This window comes from Electrona antarctica (genome assembly GCF_951216825.1).
Source record: "Electrona antarctica genome assembly, chromosome: 7".
In the NCBI taxonomy this organism is placed as follows: domain Eukaryota; kingdom Metazoa; phylum Chordata; class Actinopteri; order Myctophiformes; family Myctophidae; genus Electrona; species Electrona antarctica.
Genome location: NC_136812.1, coordinates 41,084,869 through 41,097,374, shown reverse-complemented (window position 1 = coordinate 41,097,374; position 12,506 = coordinate 41,084,869). Strand labels below are relative to the sequence as shown.

The window sequence follows — 12,506 nt, the reverse complement described above, 5'->3', positions numbered from 1 at the left end:
CATTTGAATTATAAAAAATACGTGGTCGTTTTGATGATTTATAGTATTTCTGTTTTCAAGAGAATCCACCAAGATATATGCGTAGTGCGATCGTGCGTACATTTTGTCAGGCAATACATTTTATGTATTGAGTGTCGAGGTTCTCTTAGAAAACAAAAAACACACATACCAAACTTTTCCCACTTGGCTAAATGTCCATCTCTTCCTCCTCCAGGTTCACTAAACCTGGGTTTTTTTCAGGTAGCCCAGCATTATGGAGACAGTCCAGGAGGAGGTGAATGCAGCTGCTAGCGCTCCTGAAGCTCAGAACCAGAACCAGAGTGCTGTCAGAACCTGGCTGTCCAGTAAGAAAGGTAGAACACTTCTTACACCTATGGGTTTGTTCATGTGAAGGCTTTCCAATGTGCTTTATATCTTTTAGAGGTAAAACTCATTGAATATACTACTCTATATTATCACGTGTGTGTGCGTGTGTGTGTATATTATCACGTGGGTGTGCGTGCGTGCGTGCAGCAGTGCTCTTTTTTTTTTATAGGGAATCGTATTTCTTAGCGGGGGTTTAAATTCCACTTCAGCAGCTGTAAAAGAATAGCTTCTTGCCAGCAGTACATGTACTGTCTACTCTAGATGAAATAAAGACTGAAGGATTGTCAAATGTCATCTGTTAAAGCTCTTTAAAGCCCCATGTTGCTTCTGCCTTTGAACTTTGTTTTGCCTCAAGATCATACTCTTATCAGCAAAGAAACTCATGCAAAAAAGAAAAGAAGGAAACATTCATTTCAGAAATGGAGCCTAACCCCTGAACTTCATTTTGGCTGAATCTAAAACCTCTGTGTGAACTGGGCCAGGCTCTGTCTCACTGCCACTGCAATAAAAATAGCATTTCTTCAAAATGTTTATTCATTTCAGTAGTGAAAAATAGAATGTTTACTTTCTTGATGGCTATGAATTTTTTTAATCATTCAAGAGGGTGTTTTAACGTGCAGGTTTCAGTGGCCATAGAACTCAACTCATCAAACCACATTTAAAGCTTAATCTATGTAAAACACATCTAAATACAAATAGCAGTCACAGTAGGACTAGCATTGAATACATCAATAAAACGTGGCGGATGGTGGCTATTACACAGTGGATTTAATGGTGTTAAATAGAACCTTTGTCACAACTAAACACACAGTTTAACACACATTGACATTCCCATAAACACAGACTGTATAATTCCCAGGAGAGAAATCAAACATTGACTAAAAGCCAATGAGTCAGGACTCAGCAGGCAGGGACAACTTAATGCGTCAAATGTATTTTTTGACACGCACGCACGCACGCACGCACGCACGCACGCACGCACGCACGCACGCACTTGTGATGACAAAACTAAATGTTTTCTCAAATTCTACTTGTGGGGACAATTGGCCCTTACAAGTATAGTAACACACACACACACACACACACACACACAGAGGGATGTGTCATGTGTGGGCGTTTTCTGACCCGTGCTGTTGGCTTGCTCCCGCCGCTACGCTCCATTAAGAGTTGTGTTCGTGTTCCCAGGGGCGGCCGCGGCGGTAGCCAAGATGCCCGGCGACCCCGCCTCCCGTTTCCATGGAGACGGCGTTCGCTACAAGGCCAAGCTGATCGGCGTGGACCCGGTGGTCGAGGCACAGGGGGACAAGATGTGTGTGGACGCCATGATGAAACTCAAGGTAGGATGCTCTGTTTCAACTCCACACCCAAATCTACAAGCTCACACGGCTGCCGCATCGCAACGTGAAAGAAAATTTCAGATTTGATTTTTTTTAAATATTTGAGATCCACCCTAAAACATGATCAACAGGTAGTAAATATTAAGGAGGGAGAACTTTTTCAAATAAGTGTCCATTATTTGTTAAAATGTTGTTTTTATGTGGAGACGCCCACCAGTTCGTTAAGTTTGCTTGGTGGGTGGTGATGAGTGGTGATCTATAACTGAAGCCGCACCCACAGCTGTTGTTTTATGATAAAGGGGGAGGAGTTAGGGGAAGGGATAATATTGTGATGTCACTATAACTATATATAGTTTTTTCCTTGGCACGTTTGACTGTCAAGGTTTCAACAACATCAACAACCACACCAAGGGGTCTAATGAAGTACTTTCACCTCATAAACACATGGAAAAACTGGAAAAAATACAAAAATCACGGCACTCCATCTTTAACATTAAATCTCACCTACTGTTTGTCTGTGTAGGCGACAAACAGTAGGTGAGACTGGGTGTGTAGAAGTCATTTTTCGAATTTCTTTTTACAATTAGATTTTTTTAATGTGATGTATTTACAGTAGCCTATATGTACCGGGAAAATCATTTGTAGTAATGGTTAAACAAATGGGGTATTTACTCATGACCCATGAAAATGAGTCTGTGACCCCAAATCACTGTCCATTGTATGGTGCTATTGAGTGCTGTTGAGAAAACAAACCCATGCGGCATGAGGCCAGCAAGGACCCACACTGCCAAAATAAACCTGTCTGTCTGTCTGTCTGTCTGTCTGTCTGTCTGTCTGAGGGCTGACATTTGATCACGAATAATATTGACACCAATGTATGTTATCAAGTGATACGCAATAGAGAATAGATACTGCCTTTGATCATTATTCGGACTTGGAATGGTAATTCATTCTCATTTTTTGTTCTGCTTTTCTTATATTAGCCTTTATTGACAGATAGTGTGGAGAGAGAGAGTAGGGGACTGACATGCATCAAATGGTACGACCGGCTGGGGATCAAATCATAGTATGATAACTGGTGTCCTACTGACCAATGACCCGGTCATCAAATGACCCGGTCATCAAATGACCGGGTCATTTGGTCATCAAATGACCGGGTCATTTGATGACCAAATGACCCGGTCATTTGGTCATCAAATGACCGGGTCATTTGATGACCAAATGACCGGGTCATTTGATGACCAGTGTAGTGTCACTGAGGCTACAGCCTCTACTGGGATGCATTTTAGTGGACCCAGTGGATGAATTTAATTCTACCTCATGGATGAAGAATCTGCTGCTGGTCATGGGACTAACCACAGGGTTATGGGATCTATTTGATGTGCTTGATTCAGGGGGTTCGAGAAACCCTAACCATCGACGGGTCACATTTCATTCCTTGACCTCTACGATTGCAGCTGAACCAACACACTGACGTTGCTCAGGGTCAAAGGGTAAACTGTATTAATATTATTATTATCCAGCTAATATGCTCACCCTTGACCTAATGTGTTCACTAGCATTGAGGCTGTCCTCACATAACATCTGTGCACGACTGTGCATGTGTGTATGGTCATGCATGTGGTCAAGTAATTTAAAATGTAGGAATTTAGAAGACGGTTGACGCTCTTATCCAGAGGTTTGAGATCAGAGTAAGCATGTACTCGTAGGGCCTCAATGAAACTAGCTATACCAGGTAAACAATGAATGCACCTATTGTTTACCTAGCCTATGTTAATCCCAGGCCCCAGTTCACACCGATGCAACTAGTCACACAACCTGCAACCAGAGCAGTGTCCACCAGAAATCACAGCGATCTGGACTGACCAGTTGCAGACCGGTGCAATTTGGGGATAATGGTTGCAAGTATAGTTGCAAGTAGTTTCGTGGGTGTGGACTAATATGGCCGACACACAGTTTCATTTTAATGATGATCACTGTGTACAGTACAGGTATAGTATATTGTAAGCCTGTGCATAACGTGTCTGCATATGTGTCCTTACCTGAGGTCAGGCACACTGCTGCCAGGCAGCAGAGAACCAGGATGCCCAATAAAAGGTCTTCATCATTTCGGCTTCTTTCTTCACAATAAGGACTGCATGGAGACTTGCAGTACTCTGGCTTTTTCTTTTTGTGTCACACACACTGGGTTTATAGATGTGGCCCTTACCATGGCTTAATTTGATTGGTCAGGGCATCATGTAGGATACACCCACAAAGATGCAGAAATACACACCTCCATAAAAATGTATGTGGCGATATGTAAGGAAATCTTGTATAACCAACAAAAGTACTTCGCTACTCGCTCACCGAAAAACAAAGGCTGTTTTGTGTTGTTGAAGGTCTATTCTCCAGGGTGAGAATCCTCTCAGGACCCCACCCTCTCTGTATATATACTTTTGTGGGCTTTTTGGGTTAAGGTTAGGTAAAACATACTTTATTTTTTATTTTTTATCCCACGATGTTGTAACCCATTTTTCACCTCTGTGTGTTATCTAATGTGATCGCGGGCTCTGCACACCCTCTGCCAACCTAGTCCCCATACATGGGGGACATGGGGAGAGCAACGGACTTGAACTCATGCTTCCTTCATGCCTGAGTGTCCAAGTTGCTCCTTTACACCTGACAGGGGGGAGTTTCCCTGGTTGGACATAGCGCGTGGAAGGAACACGTTATTCCAACCAGTTCCTTTCCATCAGGCGCCCCGGCTGGCCAGGGGAGGCAGTTTAGAGACCAGGATTACTGCATGTTTTTTGTGAGGGTACCTACCCTAGGGGACACGGGGAGAACATGCAAACTCCACACAGAAAGGCCCTTTTGCCAACCCCGCCTCGGGTATGGGCACTGATGAAGCAGAGGAGGAAACATGCCGCCAGCACCCACAGCGTCCCGAGCGGGAATCGAACCTATACCTTCTAGCTGTGAGGCGACAGCACTATACCAACTGTGCCACCGTGCCCCCAAAACATACTTTTACTGAGGTCAGGGTTAAGGTTTAGGTATAGTTTTACTGAGGTTTGGTTAGGGTCAGCTATTTAAAATGCAATTTTTTTTATTGTATGGTCTTCTTTCTCTCAACTTCAGTGTTTTTATGGCTTATTGTGCATATTGCATATAGTATTTAATTTATTTATTTTACTTATATACAGGTTTAATGTTTGTTTTTAGTTCAATGTTTTTTTTTTTAAACGCCATTGACAATGAAGGGAAAATGTATGTCATATTTTTCCTCATTACGTCATATTGTCTCTTTATTGTTAACTAGACCTGTACATGCCCGTCGCAGTCGGCCTCCGGCCTACTTGGGAACGATGCAACTTGGGAACCTAATGATATACGTTGTCATAGCACCCGTTTTAACTGTCAGCCGGTGTTCCACATGGAGATCTGTGTGTGAAGACTGCAGACTGCAAACTGAAAAGTGTACTTGGCAATCAATTTGGCCCACTGGCAGAGCCTGATTGGTTGAGCCTCAATTGGCTGAGGCAGAGGCTGGAAATTGCACAGGTGAAAGGATTTGGCCTCATTAGGCCCACTGGCAGAGCCTGGCCCAGGTGAAAGGAGTTGGCCTCATTAGGCCCACTGGCAGAGCCTGGCCCAGGTGAAAGGAGTTGGCCTCATTAGGCCCACTGGCAGAGCCTGACCAGAGCCTTTTGTGGTGGTTCTGGAGAACCGTGGGTCCGACCGACTCGATACCTGGCACTGCACTCCCTGTGGGTGTGTGTGTGTGTGTGTGTGTGTGTGTGTGTAGGGATTGTGCATTAAGTATTGTGCAATAATGGAGTTTCATACTGTATGTATGTGGTGCATGTATAGGCAGAGTACTGAGCTAGATATGTGTAAAATGTGTGTGAGTTAGATGGATGACTCGTGTAGTGTGACTACCTCCGGGACTGGTGTGAATTAGGTAGCAAGAAGATATGCAGACTTTGTTTGAATTTTGAAATCTTTCTTAACGTACATTGTAAATGATGCATTTCTGTATTTGGAAACGGTAATCGTTATTTAATTTTATTTTTTATTTTTTATGCAGTACATATGTCCTGCTTAGTTTGTTCATGTAGTATTGTTAATGTAATGAACTTATTGGGCTAAAACAGACTGCCCTTGTTATAATTAGTTATTTTACAGTACTGTTGATATGCACACTGGCAGTGTACTGTATACCAGTAAAATGGACATACACTACACTAACAGTATATCAACAATAAAAGTGTTCAATACATTATGTACACAATGAACATAATAAATATAAGCTTGAAGATTTTGATGTAGTTAGATAGAAATAAAGGTAAATATATGCACTTGTGAGTGTATCTATGTATTTGCACGCGAGCACAAACACACACACACACACACACACACTGACACAAAATTAATTCCCTAATGAGACATTAAACAGCAATCAATCAATCAATCAATCAATCAATGCTGTGTGTTTTCTCAGGGTCTAGAGCTAGCTGGTAGAAGCCAAGGGAGGCACAAGCAGAGGGTCTGGCTGAAGATTTCCACCAGCGGGCTGAAGATCGTGGATGAGAGGACTGGGGTGAGTGACTCAGTCTTACTGGAGCCCATTTCCCTCCCAGTCCCTCATTGCCAAACACGTCCCAGTGCCTCACGGCCCCCCTGGTCTTCCCCTGAGACCCTAGGAGGCCATAAACCCTTGTTTAGAGAATGTAGCCAAAAGCAACACATAGCCTACAGTTGCTGCACAGCAGGATATCCAATGAACGCACGCACGCACGGGCGCGCACACACACGGACACACACAAACACACACACACACACACACACACACACACACACACACACACACACACACACACACACACACACACACACACACACACACACACACACACTCTGTCTATGTAGCTAGCAGCACTGATGCTCAACATATGTTTTGTCCGCAGACATGAGGATGTGATCCTATTTTAATCTTCTTCTTAGAAAGTAGTGAGTGAACCAAAATTACATTACATTTACATTCCCTGAAGTAAATGTAGTTCTACAGAAGCTTGTTTATAGTTCTACAGAGGCTTCCTTTGGGAAATATAATATTTGATTATGTAAAGCTGCTCTACAGGGCTGGGACTCTGGGAGTGGGTTTTTTAAACCTTTGGGTTGTGGACCCTCATTGTCATGCTGATGTTGAACTGCCCTTGGATTGACTTCACTTGGGTTCATATTTTCATAAAATAACTGCAAACTGTGGGAAATATTATGAAATGTCTTATTCCTGAAGTTGTTGATTTATAGAAGAAACATCTCCCTAGCCTATAGTGTCATCTCTGCATCTTGTCCCACATAGTCTCTTTTGCCAACTTATGTACAGTATGCACTCAGCCCGCAGATCAGGGTGGAAAGTACAATCCTCACAATCTCAAGGCTTTGTTTCCGACTGCAGGCAAATCCAAACTTCTTCCTCAAATCTGATCTTTAGGTCTGAGGCTACAATCTGATCACAATTACTGCCCAAATCCCACTTTTTATGCTATCCAGATTTGAAATAGCTTAGTTTTTATCATGTCCAACAGTCCAAACAACACCAAAATGTTTGCTACTCTGTTTTGAACCATAATCCTATGTGGTTTGAAATTAGATTCAAATCTGCTGTTTTCACAGATGTCTGTGTTTTAACTAACGTGACCTTTCTGTCTCCGTCAGGTGGTGGAGCACGACCACGGCAGTGACAGGATCAGCTCTCTAAGGAAGGACGAGTCTGACCCCAGAGCACTGGCGTACATTTACCACCAGCCTCAAGGCTACTGTCTCTTCTACATCAAGACTGCCAACCTGGTAACACAACATTACTGTAGTATAACACGTTCAGCAGACACTCTTATCCAGAGTTACTGACAAGTGTGAGATCAAAGTAAGCAGAGTAAGCATGAACTCTAAACAACTAGGTAAAGAAATAGTTACATATAAGTAGACTGCAAAGAGAACAACGTAATGCTTCAAAGTTACTAGGATACCAGGTAAACATAGAACCTGCCATCTGTCTAAACAACATGCTATCGGTCAAAACAAATCTAAATAATGTGAACTCGTACGTAGGTTAACAAACATAGTTCTAAACAACTGTCTGTACATGCATGTATCTTCTTGCCTCTACAAGGAAATTAAAGTTACTTAGAACAAAGTCTTGCCCTTTTCCAGGATTATGCCAGTATGAAACATTGGCAACATTGCCAGTGGATTTATGGTTTTCAGTGCAGGTCGGACAGGAGCTTAAGGCTGCTTAGAGGTTACAGAAATGGGCTTATGCTACAACAGTTGCTAGTTTGAATCCTGTGGGGTGTGCTGGTGGCTGGTAAATGGGCTGTTCCTGGCAGTACCTGTGTGCGCTACTGGAACATGTACTGTTGAACTGGGACACAGTGGTGCTGTACTGACTGCAGCAATGTTCAGTGTGTACAAACCAAGTGAGTTTTGTTTTGCTGTTGAACAGGCAGACCCTGTCCTGGATGACATCACGACGGTCTGCCAAAGTCTGGACCAGGAGACAGCTGGGACAACAGACACAGACGTCCAGACAGAAGGAACACAAGACAATGTCAATATCCCTTTCAATGTAAATATAGCATTCAATGTAAATATAACATCCAATGTCTTTACTTTAAAGGGAGAAAAATCTGTTTCCAATATTAGCCTAATAGCCTGTAATCCCATTCCATTCCTGACTCCCCCACCCTGCAGCCCGACCAGGCCCTGGACTCTCAGAACAGTTCCTTATTACTTCTGGAGGACAACACAGATTCTCAGCCAAAGGTGGGGGTGTGTGTGTGTGTGTGTGTGTGTGTGTGTGTGTGTGTGTGTGTGTGTGTGTGTGTGTGTGTGTGTGTGTGTGTGTGTGTGTGTGTGTGTGTGTGTGTGTGTGTGTGTGTGTGTGTGTGTGAGTGTGAGTGTGAGTGAGAGAGAGTCTCTCTCTCCAGACTCTCTCTCTCTTGGAGAATAGAGGAATATTAATAAGATAAACAAAGTGAGAGTGAAGGCTTGAGAAGTAATTTAACCTAAGTCTAGATCGGCCCTGTGCCCCATTTATAAATAAGCTTCAATAGATATGAGTTCTCTCCCCATTCTTCACTCAAATGTGAAATAACTAAACCAGTCCAACCCATTTGTCGAGGGGTTGGACTGGTGTTTCCAAAATGGTACTAAAAAAATAAAAATAAATGGGAAAATGTTCATATTGTTTTGGAATACTATTGTTTGATTGATTTAGTGATTGATTGGAAAAAAAGGGAAAAAAGGAGATGATCCAGAGGATGAGCACTTATTATTAATATTTCCAAAGTGGCCCTCTGTGTAAAACAAACAAGCATGACGTCCAACCCATTTGTCGAGGGGTTGGACTGGTGTTTCCAAAATGGTACTAAAACAAATTAAATGGATGGGAAAACGTTCATATTGTTTTGGAATAATATTGATTGATTGATTTAGTGATTGATTGAAAAAAAGGAGATGATCCAGAGGATGAGCACTTATTATTAATATTTCCAAAGTGGTCCTCTGTGTAAAACAAACAAACATGACACCACATGGAAATGCATTTTATGATTTTGTGTCTATGTTTATAAAGGTCCCAGATGGTGTGAACATATTCAGCCCACTACCCAGCTCCCCAACAGGACCACCAATGCAGGTAATTGAATATAGCCCAATATAATGTAGCAGGTAATTAAATATAGCGCAATATAATGTTGTGTGCTTACTGCTTACAGACATCATCCATATAATGTTGTGTGCTTACTGCTTACAGACATCATCCATATAATGTTGTGTGCTTATTGCTTACAGACATCATCCATATAATGTTGTGTGCTTACTGCTTACAGACATCATCCATATAATGTTGTGTGCTTACTGCTTACAGACATCATCCAGAGATGAACTGATGGACATCTTCAGTGTTTCTGAGCCAAAGGGGGAAGAACTCCAGCCAGCCATCACCACCCCACCCACCTCACCCAATGGTCCACAAGGTGAGTTAGTTAGTTAGTCAAACTGGTTAGTTAATAACTAGTGAAGAACTAGTTCTTAGAAGTTGTCACATTTATGTGGGAAGGATTTTTTTTTAAATAAATAAATATATTTTAGGAATAGAAATTAACTGGTTACCTTCCAAACCTACAACCAAAATAAAAAATGATCTGATTTTGGCTGGAGGTTGGAGACACGTTAATTCTCTAGCCTGGGTTCCAGCCTGCTTTATACCATAATTTACATCGTACTCTGATCTGCCTGGCATAACATCTAACAATGAATAGAACAACATCCCTCAATGTCAATATTATCATTACTATGCAGGAAGTTGGTAAGTTAATTGTGACTCACGTCCTCACATAACCTCTGCGAAGTGTGTGTGTGTGTGTGTGTGTGTGTGTGTGTGTGTGTGTGTGTGTGTGTGTGTGTGTGTGTGTGTGTGTGTGTGTGTGTGTGTGTGTGTGTGTGTGTGTGTGTGTGTGTGTGTGTGTGTGTGTGTGTGTGCAGTTATGTGTGTTTGTATAGTAGATATACATTTTAACCATTTATGTCCACACAAAGGAGATGCATACAAGGGCACAAATATTATAGGTGCAGTAAGGTTACATTTACAAAATCATGGCATGTGTTTACACACACACACAGTGCCACACACACACACACACACACACACACACACACACACACACACACACACACACACACACACACACACACACACACACACACACACACACACACACACACACGCATTCCCATGACCACATGGATCAGGTCCAAGCCATGCTGATGGTCCAGTATGGTATCATGGTCCTTGGACAGCGTCAGTGTTTACTGGGCATTAATCAGAACCCGTCTCAGGAAGCCCCCTGTTCCCACGTTACACTGCACGGACCCCCCCCCCCACACACACACACACTCCACCCCCCATGGAAGAACAGCACATGACCCCTCTTCTGGCAACGCATGAGGGAACCCATCTCAAATATTTAACTGTCATAATAAATGTAGTATAGCTGAGTGGGTAGAGAGGCCCTCTGGGTATTGGGAGGTCGCCGGTTCGACTCCCCTGGCCGTCTCAGCATACTGTACATGTCGAAGTGTCCCTGAGCAAGACACTTAACCCCTAACTGCTCCTGCCCCCATGCATGCACTCATCATTACCCTCTGAGCAGCCATCAGCTGGGGGAAGCTTTAAAAGAAAAGGTCCTGTGGGCAGTGGGCACTGGGGGCGTGTTCCCTCCTCCGCGTCATCAGTGCCCATACCCGAGGCGGGGTTGGCGAAAGGGCCTTTCTGTGCGGAGGTTGCATGTTCTCCCCGTGTCCCCTAGGGTAGGTACCCTCACAAAGACATGCAGTAATCCTGGTCTCTAAACTACCTCCCCCTGGCCAGCCGGGGCACCTGATGGAGGGGAAAGGAACTGGTCGGAATAACGTGTTCCTTCCACGCACTACGTCCGGCCGGGGAAACTCCCCCTGTCAGGTGAAAAGAAGCAGCTTGGACTCCTCATGCATAGAAGAAAGCATGAGGTCAGTCTGCTGCCCCCCCCAGGTTGGCAGAGGAAGTGTAGCGCCCAGGATTACATTAGATAATTGACACTGGGTGAAAAAATGGGTTACAAAATTGTGGGATAAAACATTTATATTAAAAAAAATAATAATAATCCTTCCCCCGGGGACCAGAAAATTCTCCCATTCCCCTTTAACTAAACTGCAAGGCAATTAAGCTTATCATCTGTATTATATATTACACACGTGACATGCACGGCACCACTCTTTTACCTCATATAATTGATTAGATACATAGTCGCTAGTTCAGGCCATGTGGCATTTGATGGCTGCTACTGGGATTGCATCTTATGATGTCAGTCGCTTCCTGTGTTAAAAGACCTTGACACCCCACTACAGAAACATGTCCCACAATAGGGTTTGTATATTTGACCAAGCCTGTAAACAAATTAACAAATACAATTTAGGGGAACATTTTAAGGAACATTTTATCCAGAGCAACTTGCAAAGTGCACAGAGAAAACAGCGTGAACCCCATAGTGTGTCCCTCTGCCAAAGAGTGAAGGAGATAAGAAGGAGGAGAGGAGACCAGGATAGACAAACCTCCCAGCTCTTCTTGTGTTTCCTGTCTCCTCTCTCCCAAGGTCCCCCTCGGCCCACCCTGTCCAAATCTCAGATCCTCGCCAACTACTCCAGCCAGCCAGCAGGGGGCTCCCCCTATCCATCTCCTGCCAACATGCCCTGGGGACAGCAGGGCCCGTTCAGCAGCAGCCTGGCCCCTGGCTCCACCAGCCCGTGGCTCAACCCTGCTTCACCGTGGCCCGCCCAGCCTGGGGGAGGCGTGGCGGCGTGGGCGCCAGGAGGTGGCATGATGCCTCCGGCAGGTGGCATGATGCCCCCGGGAGGTGGCATGATGCCCCCGGGAGGTGGCATGATGCCCCCGGGAGGTGGCATGATGCCTCCGGGCATGGTGCCCCCGGGAGGTGGCATGATGCCCCCGGGAGGTGGCATGATGCCCCCGGGAGGTGGCATGATGCCTCCGGCAGGTGGCATGATGCCCCCGGGAGGTGGCATGATGCCTCCGGGCATGGTGCCCCCGGGAGGTGGCATGATGCCCCCTTTCGGTAACCCTGGGGTCCTGTGGGCTCAGGCCACCCCTGTTACTTCTCTAAGCACCATCATGCATGTTCCATCTGGAGGCCCCGGGCCCCAGCAGCCTGTGGCCCCTGCCACACTCCACCAATCCTTCCTGGGATGATGACAGGA

At 44.5% G+C, this 12,506-nt stretch overlaps 1 protein-coding gene across 1 annotated transcript; it reads left to right on the top strand.

Moving 5' to 3' along the window:
* Nucleotides 1-251: 251 nt before the first annotated feature.
* On the top strand, nt 252-12,498 carry LOC306926257 (uncharacterized protein; the record flags this gene model as incomplete). Its single annotated transcript, XM_079505524.1, has 9 exons — nt 252-353; nt 1,552-1,703; nt 6,190-6,288; nt 7,410-7,541; nt 8,197-8,319; nt 8,445-8,516; nt 9,328-9,390; nt 9,622-9,730; nt 11,885-12,498. Exons 1-9 carry the CDS (start codon nt 254-256, stop codon nt 12,496-12,498), a joined length of 1,464 nt encoding a protein of 487 aa, XP_079361650.1. The 5' UTR covers nt 252-253.
* Between the last annotated feature and the right edge of the window lie 8 nt (nt 12,499-12,506).